The 24,746-nt window shown below is 40.4% G+C and overlaps 1 protein-coding gene across 2 annotated transcripts in view; it reads right to left on the minus strand.

The window, feature by feature from the left end:
• Nucleotides 1–24,746, minus strand: part of PIWIL1 (piwi like RNA-mediated gene silencing 1) — a 133,482-nt gene that overhangs the window by 92,011 nt on the left and 16,725 nt on the right. For both annotated transcript variants that reach the window (XM_085853689.1, XM_085853690.1), the window contains exons 3-6: nucleotides 21,355–21,562; nucleotides 9,875–10,003; nucleotides 8,875–9,089; nucleotides 2,797–2,918 (exon numbers count right to left, since the gene is read on the minus strand). In XM_085853689.1, coding sequence (XP_085709815.1) covers nucleotides 2,797–2,918; nucleotides 8,875–9,089; nucleotides 9,875–10,003; nucleotides 21,355–21,562 — 674 coding nt within the window. The remainder of the gene's footprint in view (nucleotides 1–2,796; nucleotides 2,919–8,874; nucleotides 9,090–9,874; nucleotides 10,004–21,354; nucleotides 21,563–24,746) is intronic.

Here is a 24,746-nt window from a genome sequence, read left to right on the forward strand (position 1 = left end):
TGATGTAAAGTGCAACTCCACCACCAGCTAGGGGTTCAGGTCGATCAAACCAGAGGAGACACTAATGAGTCAGGGGACACATCCTGTGGCAGAAAGAATTCAGTCAAGCAGATGATATCCAGTTTATCAGCAACAGCCTGGATTGAGGGATGCGAGGTTGGAACGGAGGCCCAGGATGTTTGAGGTCCAAACAGTTAGGGGACAGGGGGAAAGGAAATGCCGATAGGACATAGGGATGTGTAAAGGAGCAAGGAGAGGGTGTGGGGCAGGGGAAAGCTGGGCGTAGGTGAGGGGAGAAAGTTGAGATGAGACAGGATGAGGGGGAAGCAGAAAGGGGGATGGAACTGACATGGTGAGGTTTAACACCATTAATGGACGGGAAGGGGAAATGTTTGTCATGTGCAGTCTTTGCAAAATTGATGCCTCAGGATTCTCAGACTGGATAATCTGTGACAAGCTTCATAGGAGGGGTGGTGGTGAGAATGTTTTTTTGGTTGAAGGCATGGCGGAAAATTTTACTGTAAGTGAAAGAGGAGGCTGGATGAACTGAGGAGGATTTGGGAAGTAATCCTTGTCAAAGACAAAAGGAAGAGACTTTGATGAAGAAGATGAATGGGTTGTTCCTGATGGAGTAATAAGCAGAGTAAGGCATTTTAAGTGTTTTTGTTTTTCAAAAATACATATATTTCAAATGTTGTCAAGAAGTTTGAAGGAAGAGAAGTTTCATCAACTTTGGGGATATTGCATAAAAGGGATATAAAAAAAAGTTTCAAAAAAAGTTTTTATTTCCGATGTTGCTGTTGTTGGGTTCCCCCCACCCCAAAGTGTTAATTCATGCTTCATTAATTCTGGGTTAATTCTTGTTTTATTTTGGATGGTGAGATGTTCAGAGGTGAGATTGAACAACTTTGCGCAAGACCTTTCATAAAATGATGAGAAAAATAAACATGAAAAGTCTTGGAGGGGGGGGGGGAGGTGGGGAGAGGAAAAAAAAATTAATATGGAGGAAGTCACCAAAATCAGTCACTCATGTGGTTCAAATGTCATGACCACAAATCGTTCTCGGATAACTATATGCCACTAGAAATCGCTCATTAATATCAAATGGTTCGATTCCTTGACCAAAAATTTCTGGAACACTCGATATCTCTCCACATGGTTTAAAACTGAAGAGTACATCATTAGCTCACCTGGACTTTTGTCCGGTGAGCTTATCTGATTGAGTAGTGTCTGCATGTGAGTGAGTGAGTGAGTGAGTGAGTGGACACTTCAGTCATTATCGCTTGAACCAAATACATGATGTTGATTAAACTTGGCCACAAGCTTCATATCTGATGCCTGATGAAGGTGTAATGACCACACCAAAATCTGCACTCATTAAGGGTATCGATGGGGAAGGGGGGATTGACGCTCCCCTCCCCCCCAAAAAATAGGTATTTGCTTTCTTCTACACACACAAAATTTTGATCAAAACTTTACCACAACCTTCATCACCCGTGATGTACCAGTTTGTTCATGACATTAACAAAACAAAACAAAACAAACAAACAAAAAAAAGTCAGGGTCTTGGGGGTGGGGGGGAGGGTTTGAGTTACTGTTTCTCCTGATTCAGTGAGCTTCAGGACATGCGGTCCAATTTTTAATACTCAAAACCTTTTTACTCAACTCATACGATCAACACCACCTCAACAAGCATGAGTCACATTGAATAGTTCTGCATCGATTTACAAATACACAGGTGTTAAGATCACACTTAACCAATACAGCACCTAACATACAGAAATAAAATGAAGTCGATAAAATATGTAAAGAGTTATACAAAATGTAAACATCATTCATTTCCGATTGAAGAGAAGATGCCGGAGAAAAAGAAAATGCCTGTAAAGGAAGCCAGTGGTAATTGACTGGCTTTATCCTTATTCAGGCTTTATCCTTATTCATTCAGGGGTGGTCACTTTTACATCGCCCCCCCCCCCCAACCTCCTCCCCGTATAAATTTTGCAATTTCTTCCGGAACTAACACAAATTGCCAAATACAGTTTCATTACTTCCTTTGAAGAGCAACACATTTTTTGATACCAATGTAATGTAATGTAATCTGAGATTGATGCAAAACTTGAAAAGATATATAAAACAAGCAAATACTTCGATATCGCAGGGCTGGGGGCAGTGAAAGTCTATGTTAAGAATGATGAAACAATTTTGCAGTTATAAAATTTAAATGTAGACACGGTGAATTAGCATGCATGATGGGAAGAGTTGTGACATTGGACAAATTTCTATTTATAACCCTCAGATCAAAGGGACGTACGCGGCCATAAGTGTGACAGAAGACACAGGACAGAATAGCCAATTATGTAACAGCGCGATGTCGCCGTGCTGTAATTTGCATACCAGTATAATTAATAAATAAAAAAAATTAAGTCATTTTATAACCAATTCAATGATACAGGCATATTCTTCAGAACATTTTCTATCTGCACACAAACTTTTACATCAATTGGACGTTCTGTTTCTGAGATCTTGGGGGTAAAGGGGGGGGGGGCGGAGATCAAAATGACACCCCCCTCAAATCCAAACAAACTTCGAAAAAGCCCAGCCTGAATCGGGTTAAACACAATTACGCTCACATTCCAGTCAACTTCGATTCATAACTTGTGTAATGCAATTAATAATAGACATCAAATGCAGTGGAAAAACATTTTGTGCTCCCGAAAAGAAAATGCTGAAGTTATTTACGTGTTCCACTGAAACACAATACAGGAAGACAAGAATGAGTGGTGCAACGTCACTCACCTCTTGAAAATTATATTGTACAAATGAAGCGTTGAAGTGGATGATGGAGGGAATGAGCTGGTCAATGTGAAAGTGATCTTCACATCCTCACCTTTTCTTGTTTTTGTGAAAACTTCCTCCACCTAAGGCCACGCACCACAACACGGTAATTACCTAAGTGTTAAGTGTTATGTTGTTTTTAATCAAATCGAGAACACGCATCTTGCATTCATCAATCCAAAAAAGGGAATGTTGCTGCAAAGGCCAATCATTACTTTGGCCAAGTTTACATTGCTTGTAAGCAAACAGGCATAGACACTTGTGAAGATATGCTTTAATGCATAGACGCATCACTTGTGGAGATATGCATAGTTATAAGTTCCACTCTACCGGATGTAGCTGAGCGCATCAAAGATTTTCAAATCATGTACAGTATTTAAAGATTGCAAACACCCTTATTCAATCTGTTGGTAATCTACCGGTATATCGATATATCGCCGGACCCCAACATTTAGCTATGTTGTTACAAGTCGAGTTGTGGATACGTAAAGTTCTCACGAGACATGACCATATAAAACAGTGTTCGGTGGAAGGAGAGAGGGAGGATGCATAGTTAATTAATGTATTGGGGTGTTTTTATCTTTGTCGGTCTTTGGGAGCAAGTGGGGGGGGGGGGGACGCAATTTCTCTCGGTAAACGTGTATGACAAGCCTTCACCATTTAGAGTACAGTATTCCTGTCCCCACCATTTACAGTGCAGTGAGCTGTTTTGAATTACAGTCGATAGATACGTTTTTGCTTCATGCACATAACTTCTTGTTTTTTTTGCCTAGACACCAACAAAATAAAGGTATGCATCAGAAGAAGGTGTTGTATGCTTGGAACAAGATTGCCCACAGGGAGGGTACTCTGCTGGTATGTATATAATGTATGTTAACATTGTAATAAACATGTTTTTGTTTCATTTACACTGTATTGTAGTTGCAAGAGGTTTACGTTTAACATTTATTATAAAACAGTGAGGTGGGTGAGGGTAAGAACGTTACATGCTCGCACTGTACTCTGCTGTAAATAGAAAACACAAGACTGAGCTTGGGATGATGATGATGATAATAGAGGGGTAGGAGGGTGGAGCGATTCAGTGGACAGAAAAGCAGCATTAACTTTACAACAAAGGCATCCTGATCACACACCCAACCTGTCCACCAAATTTCATCCAAAACAGTCCACAACTTTGAGATATCATGTGCACAGACAAAAGACAGACAGACAGGGGTGAAAACATAACCTCCACCCATTTTGGTGGTGGAGGTAATTAGGAGATAGTTTGATCAGTAGCGGAGGTCTTACATGTCAGCCTCGGAGTGTCTGCATTAGCCTGGCTTGCACAGAACAAGCGTGTAGAGATGTCACAAGTAGGATTGGTGTGGCTAAGTCGTGTTTCCATGAGACACTACCATATCCAGTAAAACTCTTTTAAATCGCGACCGTTGGGGTCCAGAAAATAAAAATCCGCGGTTTAGACGATCCGCGGATCCGTCAATAATATTAAGAAAACCACGAATGATATTGATAAAATATAATCTTGTACCAACGGACCGTGGATAGGGAGTACAAGTGAACCAGTCGAAGACAGCCTTGTCCAACGCTGGATCCTGAGCCTTCCTGGCTCTCTTGTGGCTCAGCCCGCTCTCCTCGTCGAGGTCCTGCACGAAGGAGCGAAGGTTGGCCTCCTCCTTCAACCATCCTCTCAAGGTACTCTTGTACCCCAGTTTCCCTGGATATCTTAGCTTTACTCTCCTTCCCAGAAACAATCCTGTCCACCAACAAAAGTTTTTCGGAAACAGTTCTGGATGTGTGCTTCCTCTTTTCCCCCGGCATGTTGACCGATGACGTCACAGCAATGTCGGAGGGAGATGAAGAAGAAGCTAGCTTCGATGTTTGAAAAGGCTGTCGAAATCTGTAGAATGGTCGTAGAATCGCGGATAATCAATGTGTGGTCTGTAGTAAGTCGTCTAAGGTTATGGTTGAGATGGATTTGGCCTGAGGTTTTATACAGAAGAGGTGTGAGCGAGTTTATGACATCCCGCCACCTCAGATTCGCTCAGCGCGTGTCAAAAAGGACTCAATTGTTGGGTTAAACGGCCGTTTCAGGGCTTAAACCACAGATTATAGCAGGTGTCGGCAGTTAGCGGACATATATGTCAATGATTTGAGAAGCCATTGTGTTTTACACCAACATCTGCGCATTCACACTTGTACAACGGTTCAGACCGCAGTTGAGATCAAAGACCCACATTCCACCCAAAAAATACTACGATTTCATGTTTAAATTTTGAGGTCCATGGTGGACCCGCGGATTAGACGATTTCACGGTTAAAAAGGCCGCCAATTAAGAGGGTTTTACTGTACAACATCGTTTAAACTATGCACGTTAGTAGGTAGAATAAATCATGCTGAAAGTGTTATTGCCAATATTACCAGCCAACTTTGTTGGATATTTTACTTAAATCTGTTGAGCAATAATGCAGCAAGATTAAGAACGAGTACAACAAAGGATAAATTTAGATTCATTGTTCTTTTCTGCTTTTGGATAGGGTCGACAGGGGGAGTGGGACAACAAAATCTTGCTTTATTACCTCCACCACTGAAGGTGAATGGAGGTTATATTTTCACCCATCTGTCTGTACGAGCATGATATTTCAAAAAGTTGTGGCCCAATGACAGAACTTGGTGGATGAGTTGGGTGAGCGACAAGAACAAGCCGATTAGATTCTGGTTAAGGTCCAGATCCAATCCATCAGTGGGATCCAATACATAAACTGTTCAGCCTAGTGGAGGTATGCACTCTACCGAGTACCGTTCTAGTTACCTTCGTCAGAGGAGAGGGTATTTATTGCATGGGTCTATTTGTCTGCACATAATGTGCCAACATAGACCACAGTTTTCATTTTTTTTTTTCAAATCAAGTACATCTATAAAGTACAGGTATGCACAATTTGAATGCGAGTACGTCTATAAAGCATATAAGGTACAATTGTAATGCAACAAGTCAATAAAATACAAACTACAAATGGGTCATTCCGTGTCAAATCAGTCAACAAAATGAAATTCTGCGGTGACCACCTCAGATTTTCCTGAAAAAATTCTCAAAGCTACCTCAACATATATGAGGAAGGTTTGCCAAGTTATAGCTCAAAATTCCAAGTAGTGTCCGAGATATGGCCCTACAAACACCCTCAGGGTGTTTCACTTCTGGCAGTCGTGAGTTGCAGATTTGTATCTGAAGCATTTTTTTGGAGGGCTCTAAGTTCCAGAGTTTTACAAACAGAGTTCTGAAAATTCACACAAATGGTGTCCATTCGTGAGGCTTTCAGAATCTGATATTAAAAAAAATGTTCTACTTTAAATACTTTTTAAGATAAGTACTCTCAAAAGTAGTGATTTGTAACATGCAGTCAAAAAAATTTGAGTTTTCAAATTGCTGCCAACAGTCAATTTATTCATCATGAAGAATTTTGTTGCCCGATTTATATAATCTCGTGACTGGATCATTTGCACAAGAAAGCTGAAACCTTTTGGAGTAAAATATTGGGTGCTATAGGTGTCTGAACTTTGCTCCAGACTCAACGACACTGAAATTTACCCTGGTTTTACCCCAAGTGTTCACCATGTTGACAGTTACACAGCTCTTTAAAATTTTTGTCACTTAAAGACACATACATAGGCAAACTGTGGTAGAAAATTCAAGAGTTGTTCTCAATCCCTTCTATTTTTAAACGAAAATTTTGAAAAAATGCAACAATTTCTAATGATTCTGCAGTCCCAAAAGCTACTTTTTTTTAAATGAAATTTTTACAAACAAACATATAAAAAAATAAAGATATTGTAAGGAAGGACGACTTAAGTGGAATCTAACAATATGTATATATATATATATATATATATATATATATATATATATATATATATATATATATATATATATATATATATATATCAGTTTAGTAAAGCTTAAAGAAGTGTACCAAAATCGTTTCCAAAGTTAAGCATGAAGCACAACTCCATCTTATTTAGGCTTTAATCTAATACACAGCCCTGTAGTAACTGCCAACGCTCATTGTTACAGCGCGTGTGCTGTATACAATTGCACAGAGTTTGAAATGCCCCGTCTACCACGTCTCCGGTGTCCCCCACCCCCCACGTGCCTCAGGACAGCCAATGACGGTCGTCCGGTAGATGCAGTGCATAACCAAGATGGAAATAGCGAGAATTGACGGAAATACCCGAGTATTTCAATGGAAATTTGTGAAACTAATGTGTTATATATATGTGAAAACCATTTAATTTATTGCTTGACGGGAAAAAAAAAAACCAAGAAACGCACCCCTCTCATGTACGAACGAAAGACGTCATTTCTGCCCACCATCGCATTTCGCGCCGATCGCCGAATGCTGAAAGCTAAGTTCTTCTTATGCTATCATTCTTTTGCGGCCTCCTGCCACGCTGTATCGAACGATTTAATTCCTTCTGTTTTTTCATTATATATATATATATATATATATATATATATATATATATATATATATATATATATATATATATATATATATATATATATATATATATATATATATATAGGTGCTTATCACGATAATAACAAGATTTTTACATTTCAAATATTAAGTTCGCTTTTTAACTGAAAAAGCATAAATTGCATATTTTAACATTAGTGTACTCATTTGCTTCACCACACGCACTGTATTGAAGGATTTCACTTGTTACATTTTATTATATCCTGGCAATTATAAAACTAATCACTGTTCACTTTGCACAATGGATCCAAGTGCATTTGTCTAAACAATTTGATATGAAATTATGAAAAAAAAAAGTTGAATCAGATATTGTACCGCCATTTACAAATGGATGTCGACTTTCGTACAATGTGCACTAAGTATATAAACAATTAGATTTGCAAATGAATATTTATACTGGTGATTATTATGATCACATTATGTCTTAATTTGTAGTTGAGATTGGCGGCGGCCTTAAACTTAAACATCCTTAAAAAAATGAGCCAATTTAAAGTAACCATATACTTGTTCGAACCAAAAAACAACAATTTGATCATTGTGGTGCCAACTTATGAATGTTTGGCATGGCTTCCACTTCAAAAGCACACCTATTGCTTTTATTCTACATCTTTCATCGAACATGTTTTTTTTTTAATAGTGGGCCTTTTTAAAAATAGAAGGGACTGAGAACAACTCTTGAATTTTCTACCAGTTTGCCTATGTATGTGTCTCTAAGTGACAAAAATTTTAAAGAGCTGTGTAACTGTCAACATGGTGAACACTTGGGGTAAAACCAGGGTAAATTTCAGTGTCGTTGAGTCTGGAGCAAAGTTCAGACACCTATAGCACCCAAGATTTTACTCCAACAGGTTTCAGTTTTCTTGTGTAAATGATCCAGTCACTGGATTATGTAAATAAGGCAACAAAATTCTTCATGATAAATAAACTGACTGTTGGCAGCAATTTTAAAACTCAAATTTTTTTGACTGCATTTTACAAATCACTACTTTTGAGAGTACTTATCTTAAAAAGTATTTTAAGTAGAACATTTTTGATGTCAGATTCTGAAAGCCTCACTAATAGACACTATTTGTGTGAATTTTCAGAACTCTGTAAAACTCTGGAATTTAGAGCCCTCCAAAAATGCTTCAGATACAAATCTGCAACTCGCGACTGCCAGAATTGAAACACCCTTAGAGTGTTTGTAGGGCCATATCTCAGACACCACTTGGAATTTTGAGCTATAACTTGGCAAACCTTCCTCATATATGTTAAGATAGCTTTGAGAATTTTTTCAGAAAAATCTGTGGGGATCACTGCAACCCCCGGCTGAAATGACACGGAATGAGCCAAAAGCACACAAAAGTTCTGACAAGGACTGAAATCTATGATTGCTCTTTCTAGTATATTGTATTTGCTGCAAGACAAATGTATTTGACATGCAGGTTAGAAATCACAACTGTTCAATCCCTAAGTAAGGTTTTGTCAAATGTCACAGCGACCGTTTGACCAAAAGAGCATGCACCTTTTTGCCAAGTTTTGTCAGTGAATAAAGGATGCTCCCCTCAAATGCGATTGAAGTACCAAGCAATTGCGTCTGCGAGTTGACAAGGGCATAACGCAGCTTGCTACTGTACATTTCTGGTGTGAATTCCACATGATACTGGTGGACAAGCCAGTTAGGCCGGGAGTTGAGACGAAAGAAATTTGCAAGAAGATGAATCTCCCTGCCTGATGTTCCTGTAAAAAAGTTACAAATACAAGAGACAGTTACAAATACATAAGACAGGCCTTAGTGGTAAACGGCTTACCAAATTGAAAGCAAATGCACACAGTCAATTACCAAATATGACATGCCGTAACAATAAAAAGGTTTAATTGGATCTCAATAAATCAGACAAGTGGTCTGCAAAAAAAAGCTTAACATAATGGCTATGAAAGTGTGACTTGGTCATTTTTTGAAAATGCATCAGGTTTTGTCTCTCATCTTGAAAATAAATAAACGCCAGCACAAGTGTGTGGTGTCTCCGTCACTTGTCTTTCTCTTCCCTTTATATGGGATGAGGTCCAACAGTACCAATCTTCTGACTTGAACACATCACTCTACTTCCTTATGTCATCAGGCACTCTCCAACCACATCCACCTTATTGATATTCCTCCTCACACAATCTTCCCATCTCAACCATGGTTGACCTTTCCCTCCAATCTTGGTCCCTTAACCTATCTGCTTCCTTAGCTACTCCCTCTTCCCCCATCCACACCACACAATTGTTATAATAGAGAAAGGTCCTTTTTTCTTCTTCTTCTTTAAACTCCATCAAAATCTTCCAAAACAATTGTTCAAGTATGTTCAAAATGAAAAACTTGACCCCAAACTGTTTTCAGCATTTTCGGTTTTTACCTCGATGGTCACACAATTTTTTGATGGGTATTTCTCACTAACGAGTCAGACACCTTGTGTTTGCACAGCGCTGAGACAATAAAACTGAAATAAGCAAGGAACACCAGCCAGGAATACACTTACCTTGTTTAGACTGCACTACATGTTCCATGTGTTTGCGAGTGCACACGTCGACGTCATAAGGGTTGCGTCGCCTGCGTCCTCCCCTTTCCATCATGCTCATCCCTTGCATGCCAGCCGACAGCAAGCCAACTACACATTCCAAAAGTGGGGAAATGGGCATCGAAGCAAATAACCAAAGCAGAGAGGGTGAGTAATCACACTTTGTAAAATGAGCTTGTTCTTCCTGGAATTGCTCAATAAACTTTTCTTTTGCAAAGCATACATAATGAAAACACAAAAATCAAAGTCCTCTCAGGTGACATCTCATATTTGGTATCTTCGTTAAAAAAAAAAAAAAATATATATATATATATATATAAATTAACAATCCCTTTGCAAAAAATTCTGGGTAATATTTCCCAGAGCACCAAAAACATTACCATCAGACCGTCTCCATTTATTGCTGGCAATATCACAGAATTGTCGACCCCCTTAACAGGAGATTATTCCAATAACACTGATCGAGTCATTTTTATCAGATATAATTCTGGGTTTAATGCATCAGCTCGGGGGGTCCTTATGTGCAAAAAATGTACCCTAAGTTACTCACTGGAATTTTGAAGTTGACCACTTCCCTTAACAGAAAAACTTGGTTACCATTTCCATAACCCGGCAATAAGTGCGAAAATGGTGCCACTTTTTGGGGTTCCGACGGAAATTGTCGGGCCAATTATTATGGGTAGTGGAAATGAAAACAACTGTTACTTTGCAGTCTTACACCCGAGAAACAAAAACAACCCCTCAAATGTCTGTCTTGAGACCCTGTTTCATATGATCTGCAAATTAGGTTCATTGGTTCAAGAATCAGGTCACTAGAGGTCAAAAGGTCACGAAAATTTGGGTCAAGTGAAAATCTGACCCATCTCTGAAACATGCCCCACAGAACATGCCACATCCATATTTTACCCTCTCTGAGGGTCTATCCCATTACCATAGGTGCCAAGGAACAATCGTATGAATAAAGTGGAATTTGTTGCAATAAAATGAAAACAGCACAGAATGGAAAGCGGTCGACTTTCAATCTGATCACTTTTTGGCCACCGCTTAAACGATTTCCTGTTGGGAAACTTAAATGGTAATTACATCACGCCCGTTCACCCTAGATAGACAAATTTACCCTGAAACTGTTTTCCTTAGAAGACTCTTCCATGCGATATTACCTTTATGGAGATTGGGCCAATGAGGTCATTAGAGGTCAAAAGGTCACGGAAATTGGGGCCAAGTGAAAATTTCTGTGGAAAATGCACAACAGCACATGCCAGATCCATATTTTTTCATCTATGAGAATGCCAAAGGAACACAATCAAATTGGTAAATGACACTTAAATATGGTACCTTGTACGAAACAAACGATTAATTCCCAATTTTAATTGCAGGTAGGTTACCATCACAATAGGTGGCAGCACCTGTACAGGTGCCTCTATTACATAAAACAAAGAGTGATTGTACACGTGCTATGCTATTTAGGCAAGGTTCTTTGAAAGTTTCTCCGATTTGCTGTAAAATTCCTGTGAAAACGTGAAAAGGCAATGCAGAACAATGTCTTATGAACCATGAAGAAGTAAGTATCTTATAGTTTTCTATGCTTAAATGAGGTGCACTGACGTTAATTGAACATTGAAGTCAACAGGTCATTCAGCAAAGCAGCAACCGAGTTTGAGGAGGCGAACATTCAAGCCACATTAAATGTCAGAGAGAAGAATGAGAATCCCTTCCTCACTCCCCCAAAAGAGAAAATGCTCCACAATATGTTAACCAAGGAAGTCACATCAGAAGATATCAGAGAACAGTTGCTGAATGTGGAGAGAATCGGCAACGATACCTCCGAGAAACTTCGTAGAGAAAGGTACATAGAGAAGACTGTTCGACTGTCAGACACGATTCATCGCACCAACCTTAAAACCTTCACTGCAATCCGCAAGAATTCATTCCCACACAAAGGAAAAGAAAACTCAACAAGCGAGAAGATTCTCAGATGAAGCGTACACTGGAGAGTGCAAAGAAACGAGGACGGACTATTGAGGAACTCCCGCAGTACGATTGTGTACAACGTCTCCTCTGATGACGAAGGCCTAATGACCAAGCCAATTAAAAGTGAAATTGTCCATGAACTTGAAGCTCATCTCAGCGACCAGGACCCAAGAACACCGAGACCTGATGACTCAATGGGAACATGCTGTATAGTTGATGTGATGGCAAACATTCGCAAGATCCGAACAAAGAGTTCAAAAATTTTTGGTGACTTCTGCGATGCCTTTCTCGGCTAAGTTGCCTCGACAGCAAAGGGTGCCTCGAGAATAGATTTTGTGTTTGATTCCTACATGGGAACGTCTTTGAAGCATTCTGAGCGGCAAAGGCGAGAGAAGAAGTCACCCATAGAACTGCATGATGTGTCCAGGGAAACCTCTCTCTCCCTTGAGAAATGGACAGGTTTTGGCCATCCAGTGTCAACAAAGCAAAATTTGAATCCCTCATTCATGCAGAGGCACTGGTACGGAATTGGAGTGCTCCTACGTTGGAGATTATAGTCAGTCATTTCTGTGGCCCAGACAGCATCGTAGTTTCGTGTTGGTCCATGACATTGAGACCTGTAGAGGTTCCACAACTCAAGTGTAATGTAGAAGAGGCTGACATGAGGATTATACCACATGCAATGCATGCTGTTAAACAAGGTAAAAATTGTATCATAGTCCTATCGTCAGACATGGATGTGTTCATTTTGCTGATGTTCTACTGGAGCAAGCTGAATGCGAACAGCCTCAAAGAACTCTGCATCAAGGCTGGGTTTGGTGACTCGACAAAATACATTCTGAAACATATCCTTTAAAAGAGGATCGGACAAATTTTGTGTCAGGTTTTGCCCATTGTCCACACACGAACTGGGTGTGACTACACAAGTAAAGTTGGAACCAAGCATGCTGCTCTAATAGCCAATCCAGAGATGTACTTAAAGGACTTTGTGGTGGCGACAGATAACGTGGATACAGTAATTGATAAAGTAGAAGCCTATCTGACACAGGTCCTGAAGAAAGGAACAGCGATGAAAACCATGAACCAGCTCCGAAGCCACATGTATCATCATGCCAAGCGGTCATGTTTGGATGACCAGCCACCCACAAGTCATGCCATTCGGTTGCACATTTTGAGAGCCTACTTTGCTTCAAAAGAGATGGTGTCCCTCCTCTCATCATGCGAACCCTCTGACCCAAGGCAATTTGGTTTCGAATTTATCGATGATCTGGTCCCAAGCAGGGGGAACAATCCAATTCCTGAAGACATTGCAATCCACTGCACATGTCAAAAGTGTGGAACTCGGAGATGTCCTTGCCGCAGTTCTAACAATCCCTGTTGTACATTTTGCACTTGTCAAAGTGACTCAGAAACGTCAAGATGTCAAAATGTATTTAGTGTCATCAGAAAGTGAGTGACTGACTCATAAGTTTATATGCATTTCCAAACCAGAATCACATTCCACCAGTTGGGATGTGTTTACTTACTATGTTGGAGTGGCAGTTTTCATTTATTGTTTAGGCCCGATGGTGGTCATCAAGTACATTCCATTCATATCTGTACATTCATATCTATTTTTTGCATCTATGCCAAAAATTTTGACCCCAATAGAGGACAAAAATATGGATCTGGCATGTGCTGTTGGGCATTTTCTACAGAAATTTTCACTTGACCCCAATTTCCATGACCTTTTGACCTCATTATTGGCCCAATCTCCATAAAGGTGATATCACATGGAAGAGTCTTCTAAGGCAAACAGTTTAAGGGTTAATTTGTCAATCTAGGGTGAATGGGCATGACAAAATAACCATTTAATGTTTCCCAACAGGAAATCATTTAAGCAGTGGACAAAAAGTGATCAGATTGAAAGTTGACCACTTTCCATTCTGTGCTGTTTTCAATTTATTGCAACAAATTCCACTTTATTCATATGATTGTGTTCCTTGGCACGTATGGTAATGGGATATACCCTCAGAGAGGGTAAAATATGGATGTGGCATGTTCTGTGGGGCATGTTTCAGAGATAGGTCAGATTTTCACTTGACCGAAATTTGTGACCTTTTGACCTCTAGTGACCTGATTCTTGAACCAATGAACCTAATTTGCATATCATATGAAAGAGGGTCTTAAGGCCGACATTTTGAGGGGTAGGTTGTGTTTCTAGGGTGTAAGACTGCAAAGTAACAGTCGTTTTCATTTCCACTACCCCTAATAATTGGCCTGACAATTTCCATCGGAACCCCCAAAAGAGGCACCATTTTCACACTTATTGCCGGGTTATGAAAATGGTAACCAAGTTTTTCTGTTAAGGGAAGTGGTCAACTTCAAAATTCCAGTGAGTAACTTAGGGTACATTTTTTGCACACGAGGATCCCCCTAGCTGATGCATTTGTTGGCTAGATAGGCTCATGGGACGCAGAATCTAAATGTCTTTTTAGTTTTCCTCCAGCGCATCTCATTATCATGATGAGGCCAATCAAATTTGAATGGTTAATGCCTTAATTAATTATAACTAAAGCCTCTATGTATTTAACCTATAATTAAGGCAATAACTTTTCAAATTTGATCAGTCTCATCACGAAAACTAGACGCGTTAGAGGAAAACCGAAAGCAGATTTGGAATGTGTGCAAAACTGGTCTGGAAAAGTGCGTTTAAATCTTTGATGAGGAAAAGGAATAAGAAATAAAATAAAAATAAACCAATGTCACCCACAGAGTGACCTGTATCTTGCCAAAAGGTGACCACGTGTGACTTCTTTAAGGTCACACTGAGGTGAACAGAGCTGCTATCCACCAGGAACGACTCCTTGAGGAACATCTGCCTACGAGAGATTCCGATGAGAATAGTTCTTCAGAGTAACCATGAAAAATATGCTTTTGCCTCATAACGTCACCAAATGACATCATAATGTCTCAAGCTTGACATATCTGGAAAGCACTCAGAGGTGTTCAAATTGAGGTACTACACGATATGGTTCCTAAAACTTGAAAATTTGACCTTGGGGTCAAATATGTTTGACCTGAGGCGCTAACCATGATAGTAAAGGCCAATCGCCACCAAAAATTAATCAGCTGAGCACCAGACCATGAACTATATTCCCATGAAGTTTGAAGACGATCCGATCAAAATTACTCAAAAAATAAGGGTTTTGTTGACTCCCCTGATTTGCGACAAAGTGACCTTGACCTTCAAAATTTTATGCGCTGAAAGGGACCTCTATAGGCCTCTGATATGCGAAGTTACAAAAATTTTCAATGATAACTGTGCTCTGCAGAATTTTTTATACGTGATTACAGACAAAAAAAAAAAAAAAAGCTGACTAGCATATCTTGCAAAAACTTCGTTTTGGCAAGATAATAAAACAAAATAAATCATTTTTGTCGACCAGTGTTATCAATAGTATAAAGTGACTTGAACAAAGTAATTCAAAGAACACAATGAAGAATTCATCACCGCGGACGAATGCGCAAAGCATACTCAAACGATTATTACGAGGGATCCTCTTCCAATCGGCCAAACAATTCTCCTCAAATTATCTGACAGATGTGGCACTTGTTTCACAGATGAGAAAAGGTTTCCAACCAGTAAGTTTTTGATTCAGAGAGCAAAGAGCCAAAAAGTGGAAAACCCACTCACCCTGTTGTAAAACTTATCCGAGATACTCATTAAATTTTGCGGCTGTGTCGTTTTGAATGCAAAAGGTCTAACATTTGAAGGCAAGAGTGGACAGCACAGATCTCCATTCTTTGAACAGTAATTTCCATTTTCTTGAGTGCACGCTGCACAGTATATTTCTAGTGGTGCAAACATACCATAGAATCAGCATTTTCATATTTTATCATTGAAGGGAAACTGATATGCTTATACAGGAAATATCATATCTACAGGTCAAAGGAGAATGTTGGAGGTGAGTTAAAATATGAAGGTTTGCAAATCCATAAGTCCAGAATGAGTAAGAATGAGACTTGGGGGGGGGGGCAGGGGAAAGGGAAGAAAACAAGATCGAGAAAGGAGGAATAAAAAGCAAAAACGAAAAAGGGGGACTTCCCACCCATGTTACACTGAAACCTGTGGGGAGTAAGTTGCTCTGAAACTAGACTTCTCTTCCTGGAAGAACACTGAACACTCGGTAGAGCATGTACCTCCGCCATGCAATGCCCAATCCAATAGAACATATCAGGCCCAATATATTTTTGAAATATCATGCTATATATCGTTTTTGGGCCCATCTTTCAATGGTGAAGAATCACTTCAACTTCTCAAAAATTCTTGCATCGAAATCTTCACCAAATTTGAATCAATTCTTCCTCGTCACACAACTGACGTGTCCACCAAGATTCATCCGAATCTGTCCACGATTTCAAGCTATCTTGCACACAAGGACAGACAAGGGTGAAAACATAACCTCCTTCCTCCTTCGGTGGCAGAGCTAATAAAAAAGGTGCAAAAATTGATCCTCTCAACTGCAGACTTATCTAGCTTACTTCCAATCAGCAGGGTTATGGAATCCATCATCACACATGACGTATATTATTACCTTTTTCTCCAACGGCCTCATCTCGTATCATAAATTCGGATTCAGACGAGGTAACTACACCTTGACATGCTTTCCCACTCTCCAAACAATAGATGGAGGCCTTTGATACGAGACATGAGATCAGGAGAGTCCCTCTCGAGTCTGGCATCCTGCCTTCCTTTCCAAAGTCTCTGCCTCTGACATCCAAGGACAACTCCACACATGGCTTGCTGACTTCATCTACCCTTGTAGCCACCATGTGGCTCAACGGAATCCTTTCATCTCCTCTCCCTGGGCTGGAGTGCCCCAAGGCAGTAAGTATTCATTGGCCCAGTCCTTTTCCCAATCTTCACCAATTATCTCTCTGGAAAATTCTTATCAATTTGCTGATGCTTGCATCCTCTGCCGTGATGGCTCTCACCCTTCAGATGGAAACGTGACAGCCTCTTTCTTCTTTTCAGACCTTGAGAAAATTATAAGCGGGTCAAACACTTGGAATATCTTGCAATCCTGACAAATGTCAAAGTCTCACCATCTCTCTCCAAAAGGACCATTTGGAAACCCAACGAGTTCCTGAATAAGATCTGCAACATGGCACGTCCTGGAAAGTGGATTGTGGGTGCCATTTTGTTTCCATCCATAGCTCATTATATGAGCATACAATAGATCATCATCATTTCTAAAATGACAGGATGCTATGCCATTGGATGCACCAATCAATCACCAATGCAGCAGCAGGAGACTTTGTCAAGCCACCTATGATCCAACAGCCATTGCAAGCTCTACACCCACATCTTTCTAACCACCACCCCTCCCCCCACCCCCCCAAAACAACCTCATAATCTCCGACCTAAGTCTTATGCTTCCTACTTATGGTAGAGAACAGGACGAACGAGTACGTAATACGCTTACCCTCACCCACCTCGCATTTTGGGAATAAATTTAAAAGGTAGAACGATTGTGTTCTTGTTTATTAACCTCTGCCATCTTCGAAGATGGATGGAGGTTACTGTTTTCACCCGTTTCTGTTTGTTTGTTTGTGAACAGTATTACGGAAAAACTCCGACGGATTTCGACGAAACTTGGTGGGGGTGGTTAGGTATGGTCCAAGGATCATGCCATTAAATTTTGGACTTGGTCCCCCCCCCAAAAAAAAATTGTTAGAGAAATTTTTTTTTACATTTCTACATGTTTTAAGTGATTTCCAACCCCCCCCCCAAAAAAAATTGTTGGAGAAAAAAAAAATTTTGCAACTTTTTTTTCAACAAAATTTCGATTTCTTTTTTTTGCATTTCTGCATGTTTTAAGTGATTTCCAACCCCCCCCCCCAAAAAAAAAATGTTGGAGAAAAGAACTATAACACTGTCAGCACTGTTGACATCATATTTAATGAATAGGATATCAGGTTCAGTTGAGTGACCTAGAAGTATTGGCGGAGGAGGTTTTGCACTCTACCGAGTGCTCCCCCTCTAGTTAACCTCTGCCATCGAAGATGGACGGAGGTTACCGTTTTCACCCACTGCGTTTGTTTGTTTGTGAACAGTATTACGAAAAAAAACTCAACGGATTTCGATGAAACTTTGTGGGGGGATTAGGTATGGTCCAAGGATCATGCCATGAGATTTTGGACTTGGTCCAAAGTCCAATATGGCCACTATGGCGGCCATTTTGAAAAAAAATATTTGAATTTTTGTTTTTGCATTTCTACATGTTTTAAGTGATTTCCAACCCCCCCAAAAAATTCAAAAAATAAATTTAAATAAACAAAAAAATTTGTTAGAGAAAAAAAACCCAGAAATTTTGCACCTTTATTTTCAAAAAAATTTTCGATTTTTTTGGGGCATTTCTACATGCACATCAATCTAGTTTAGTTTATTCAATCGTGGTTCAGTAGAGTCTGATCCGTTATGACCGACAATGAATAGGATATCAGGTTCACTTAAGTGACCCAACAGTATTGGCGGCGGAGGTTTTGCACTCTACCGAGTGCTCCCCCTCGAGTTCCATGCTGTATTTGTTTGAATGTTAACAAGCTTTATATATTTGCACATTTATTTCAATTGTAATGTGTATTCCTGGCTGCCGTAGATCTTCCTCAACATTTCGTGACCCAGGAACCGAACATCCCCCCACTGGCTTTCATGATCACAGTTATAAATATCGCAGCATTTTCCAGGATCCCAACCCCTGTAATATTGGAGAAATTCCATAAATAAATTCTCGGACTATGCTTGGCGTTGGCTTAATGGTGAGGGTGGTGGGCTTGGGAGCCAAAAGTCCTGAGTTCAAATCCCGCTCGGCCGTTGAATAAATACCAGATGGGGGTGACTCTGCCTGTTATCCTTCCGAGGTCGGCCTTTCGTTACAAACCTACCCGGGAGTTCCCTGAATCCACCATAGTTCGATTTATTGAAAATCCGTTCTCAAGTTATAACACGACAGCCAATATACATATATATACATATACATACCAGAGTGGGAGCACTCGGTAGAGTGCAAAACCTAAGCCGCCAATACTGCTGGGTCACTCAAGTGAACCTTATATCTTATTCATTAAATATCTCAACAGTGCTGACAGAGTTATAGTTCTTTTCTCCAACATTTTTTTTTGGGAGGGGGGGGTGGAAATCACTTAAAACATGTAGAAATGCAAAAAAAAGAAATCGAAATTTTGTTGAAAAAAAAGTTGCCGAAATATTTGTTTTCTCTAACAATTTTTTTTTTGGGGGGGGGGGTTAGGTTGGAAATCACTTAAAACATGTAGAAATGCAAAATATATATATTTCTCTAACAATTTTTTTTTGGGGGGGGGGGGTCCAAGTCCAAAATTTAATGGCATGATTCTTGGATCATACCTAACCACCAAGTTTCGTCGAAGTCCGTCGAGGAGTTTTTTCCGGAATACTGTTCACAAACAAACAAACAAAGACAGAAAGGGGTGAAAACAGCAACCTCCGATCTTCGATGGCGGAGGTTAATAACTAAAACACACACACACACACACACACACACCCCTTCCAATTGGTGGATTTGGCTATCTCAGCCACACCCATTGCTGACAGGTGTATAAAATCAAGCACACAGCCATGCAATCTCCAGACAAACACTGGCAGTAGAATGGGCCATACTGAAGAGCTCAGTGACTTTCATCATGGCACAGTGATAGGATGCCACCTTTCCAAAAGTCATTTCGTTAAATTTCTGCCCTGCTATGATAAGAGTTGCCTCGGTCAACTGTAAGTGCTGGTGTTGTGAAGTGGAAACGTCTCAGAGAAAACAGCTCAGCCAGGAAGTGGTAGGTAGGCCACACAAGCTCAAAGAACGGGACCGCCGAGTGCTGAAGTGCGTAGCGTGGAAAAAATCGTCTGTCGCCGGTTGCAACACTCACGACCAAGTTCCAAACTGACTCTGTAAGCAACGTCAGCACAAGCACTGTTCATCGAGAGCTTCATGAAATGGGTTTGTATGGCTGAGCAGCCGCACACAAGTCCAAGATCACCATGCGCAATGCCAAGCGTCGGCTGGAGTGGTGTAAAGCTTACCGCCATTGGATTCTGGAGCAGTGGAAATGCGTTCTCTGGAGTGAGGAATCGCGCTTCACCATCTGGCAGTCCGACGGAAGAATCTGGGTTTGGCAGATGCCAGGAGAACGCTACCCGCCCGAATGAATAGTGCCAACTGTAAAGTTTGGTGGAGGAAGAATAATGGTCTGGGGCTGTTTTTCACGGTTCGGGCGAGGCCCTTTAGTTCCAGTGAAGGGAAATCTTAAGTCTACAGCATACAATGACATTCTAGATGATTCTGTGCTTCCAACTTTTTGGCAACAGTTTGGGGAAGGACCTTTCCTGTTTCACCATGACAATGCCCTCGTGCACAAAGCAACGTCCATACAGAAATAGTTTGGCGAGAACTTCACTGGCTTACACAGAGCACTGACCTCAACCCCATCGAACACCATGAGGATGAATTTGAACGCCGACTGCGAGCCACACCTCATGGCTAAACATCAGTGGCCGACCTCACTAATGCTCTTGTGGCTGAATGGAAGCAAATCCCCACAGCAATGTTCTAAGATCGAGTGGAAAGCCTTCCCAGAAGAGTGGAGGCTGGTATAGCAGCAAAGGAGGGACCAACTCCATATTAATGTGCATTATTTTGGAATGAGATGCTTGACGAGCAGGTGTCCACATACTTTTGACCATGTAGTGTATATCCATCAACCATATAAAACACAATGTGTGACGTCTGTCCACCTTCAAAAGGACATTTCAAGAAAGCTTTTAAAGGCCAACCTTTTCACACGACCATGTTCACTCCGGTCTATATTTTCAGGATAAAAGGGTGTCTGGAATTAAGTGTTTTGGCAATAATGTTGGAATACAGAGTTGGAAAATGAACACTTGGGAATTCGTTTTGAAGGATAATAAAGCTTTTAAGGACAATGACGGTTTACGAATGAAGAGGGAAGATTGTACTGACAATCATTGACGCAGTAATGGAAGTAATGGAAGTACGCAATGACCGTACAGATGCCGCATTTTCTCTACGAGCCAAACGATGTAAAACTATCTTTTCACCCAACGTCATTACCTTTCTCTGCCTTTTGGTACAACTAATTTTGTCCATCGCTTTATATTTGAACTCATTGAAGAGGGTGCGCAAGAAACTCCACAAGGCTCGTAATGGAAGGTAACTGTTCACGCACAGGATGCAAATGACGACGGCTCAAAAACCACGATTGGTCGAAATGAAACCCCACGATAACGGAATCAAAACATAATTGGTTGCCCGCGATTGGTAGTAACCCGCAATATTGGAGGGTTTCCTGCACAATGGGATTGAATAGCCGTATTAGAATAAAAGGTCTCCTTTTTGCCTCTCCAGCATATTGCCCACACTCAGATCTCGACTGACCAGCAACTTCTGGATGGGATTCAGGAGGCACTGGTCTCCGACGACCTCTCGCAATCTCAGCCCCTTTGGCAACTTCTGGATGGGATTCAGGAGGCAATGGTCTCCGACGACCTCTCGCAACCTCGGCCCCTTTGGCAACTTCTACATGGGGTACTGAGACTGGAGCTGGAGGTGGAGGTGGAGGTGCTTGCACTTCAGCTGGTGGTACCTGCAAGAAAATTGGTAGAGAGACACAATCTGTTTATTATGTACATCAATACAAATTGGCAATGCTTCAAAGCCCCTTCCCAACCCCCCTATAACATATATATATATATATATATATATATATATATATATATATATATATATATATATATATATATATATATATATATATATATATATATATATATATATATATATATATATATATATATAACCAACAGAGAATTGCCATGCTATATTTAAAAATGATTTGGACAATTTCCAGGAGTTGTATCGATTTTTTTTAGCAATAACATACATTTTAAATGGTATTCTGTCCAATGGTGCAACAGCGCATGAGCAGGCATGAAAATTCACCCACTTATGATTATTCCACATTTTCACAGAAAAGTAAATATCCAAGTTGGAAGTGGTCAACCCAACAAAGAACATTTCAAGCACAACAGAGTACAACCACCACTCTTCAACTTATTTCATCCAGTGGTTTCGGAGTGCACAAAATAAAGATCACTTGTAAATTGACCAAGTATTTATCAATATTGGACATTCAAAACGACGTATTAGCAAGAAAGCCAACAAGTCCTTTCACGCATGGTGTGGTGTGTTTTCAGCAATTCACTTCTGCTTGTGCAGACACTTTTAACCTGCCGTTGCTGGAGCTAAATCCAAGTCAAATTAGTCTTAAACAAAAAAGGTGTGACAGTTTCAAAAAGCTTAACAATAACTGTCATGTTCATGGATGCAAATCAGATTCTCAACGAGAGGAGGGAGCACTCGGGAGAGTGCAAAACCTCCGCCAATACTGCTGGGTCACTCAAGTGAACCTTATATCTTATTCATTAAATATGTCAACAGTGCTGACAGAGTTATAGTTCTTTTCTCCATTTTTTTTTTGGGGGGGGGGGGGGGTTGGAAATCACTTAAAACATGTAGAAATGCAAAAAAACCCATTTTTTTCTCTCAATTTTTTTTGGGGGGGTTGGAAATCACTTAAAACATGTGGAAATGCAAAAAAATAATTTTTTTCTCTAACAATTTTTTTTGGGGGGGGGGACAATTTATTGGGGGGGTTCGAAATCACTTAAAACATGTAGAAATGCAAAAAAATTCTTTTTGGGGGGGGTAACAATTTTTTTGGGGGGGGTTGGAAATCACTTAAAACATGTAGAAATGCAAAAAAAAACATTTTTTTCTCTCAATGTTTTTTTGGAGGGGGGGGGTTGGAAATCACTTAAAACATGTAGAAATGCAAAAAATAATTTTGGGGGGGTAACAATTTTTTTTGGGGGGGGGGGTTGGAAATCACTTAAAACATGTAGAAATGCAAAAAAAACCCATTTTTTTCTCTCAATTTTTTTTGGGGGGGGGTTGGAAATCACTTAAAAAATGTAGAAATGCAAAAAAAATTTCTCTAAACTCTTATGGAGGGGGGTAACAATTTTTTTGGGGGTTGGAAATCACAAAACATGTAGAAATGCAAAAAAAAAAAAATTGGGGGGTAACAATTTTTTTTGGGGGGGGTTGGAAATCACTTAAAACATGAAGAAATGCAAAAAACATTTTTTTCTCTCAATTTTTTTGGGGGGGGGTTGGAAATCACTTAAAACGTGGAAATGCAAAAATAATTTTTTTCTCTAACAATTTGGGGGGGGGAACAATTTCTTTTGGGGGGGTTGGAAATCACTTAAAACGTAGAAATGCAAAAAAAAAAAAATTCTCTAACAATTTCTTTTTTGGGGGGGGGGGGGACGAAGTCCAAAATTTAATGGCATGATAATTGGACCATACCTAACCCCCCCACTAAGTTTCGTCGAAATCCATCGATGAGTTTTTCCGTAATACTGATCACAAACAAACAAACAGAAAGGGGTGAAAACAGTAACCTCCATCCATCTTCGAAGATGGTGGAGGTTAAAAATACAGTATAGGGCATACAAGAAATATCCATGGAAGCGAGGTGTCGAGTTCCTATTCAAACATCAACTCTAACCTCCTTTTAGCAACAGATGCAAGGCTGGTGTTGGCTTAGTGGTGAGGGTGGCTGGATTGGGATCTTAGGGTCCTGAGTTCAAGCCCCATTGGCTGCTGAATTAACACCAAGTGGGGTTAACTCAGCCAGTCATCCTTCTGAGGTCGGTGAAATGAGTACCAGTGTACTGGTATAGAGGCACAGCATCAGCAGCATTGTCTTTCCTCAACAAAAAGAAGAAGAAGCAGCAGCAGCAGCAACAGATGCAAGAATTGAGTAAAATTTCTCTTTTGGCTACCGGAACCAAACAAAATATATTGTGATGGTTGTGAATTAAGGACTTGTGTGCTCTCCTTCTCCTTCTCCCATTCCCCCAGGAGGATGGAAGCACAAACGCATAAATATTAGTCAGTTATTTCTTTAGCATTCTGTTTAGAAGTTAGGTAAATCGTATTTATGTGACTAAAATGAATTGTGCATGTGAGCAGATAGGGTTTTTATTATATATTCATGGTCTAGGCTCGTGGAAGAGTTAGGACACAAGCCACAACAGGACACAACATTAAAGAAAAGGATGTATATCCTCGAATCTGAGAACGATGTATGGATGTAAAAAAAAGTATGTAACTCGAATCGCGGCACGTCGCCCACCGGACGGACAATTCCGTCGTGACCCTCTCGGACTAACGCCGGGAACTAGTCACGGGTGGGCCTTTCGGCCTCACCACGATCGTGCCAATCGGCCCCCCGCGTGGGATAGGGTAGTTCGCCAAATTCGACCTACCTACCTAACGTACCCACACGGAGGGTAGACCGGGCGATCGCACCTCGCCGCAGGTCGACTCCGGACTCGGGCCACTTTAAGCGACCCGTTCTGTACTATCGGGATAACCGAGCGGTGTTATCGTCAACCTCGACGGTTCCGATGAATTATCGGGCGTATTTAGCCCCTACCAACCCTTTACGTGAAGTAAGATGGAGATTCAATTAAAGAAAAGACGAAGCGAAACGGGAAAAACAGTTCAACATAATTCACATTTATTCTGCGGCAAACGGAAATCACACATATACAATTACAACAATTATGCACCAAAAAGCAAATGTAAAAGAAACACAACAATTATGCACCAAAAGCAATTGCAACAAAAGAAACACAATGAAGATCTACTACCGACTACGCGAGCACACGGCAAGACTTACAGTTTTACTTTACAGA

This window comes from Eptatretus burgeri, chromosome 14, assembly GCF_056783735.1.
Source record: "Eptatretus burgeri isolate ZD-2024b chromosome 14, Ebu_testis_v1, whole genome shotgun sequence".
In the NCBI taxonomy this organism is placed as follows: domain Eukaryota; kingdom Metazoa; phylum Chordata; class Myxini; order Myxiniformes; family Myxinidae; genus Eptatretus; species Eptatretus burgeri.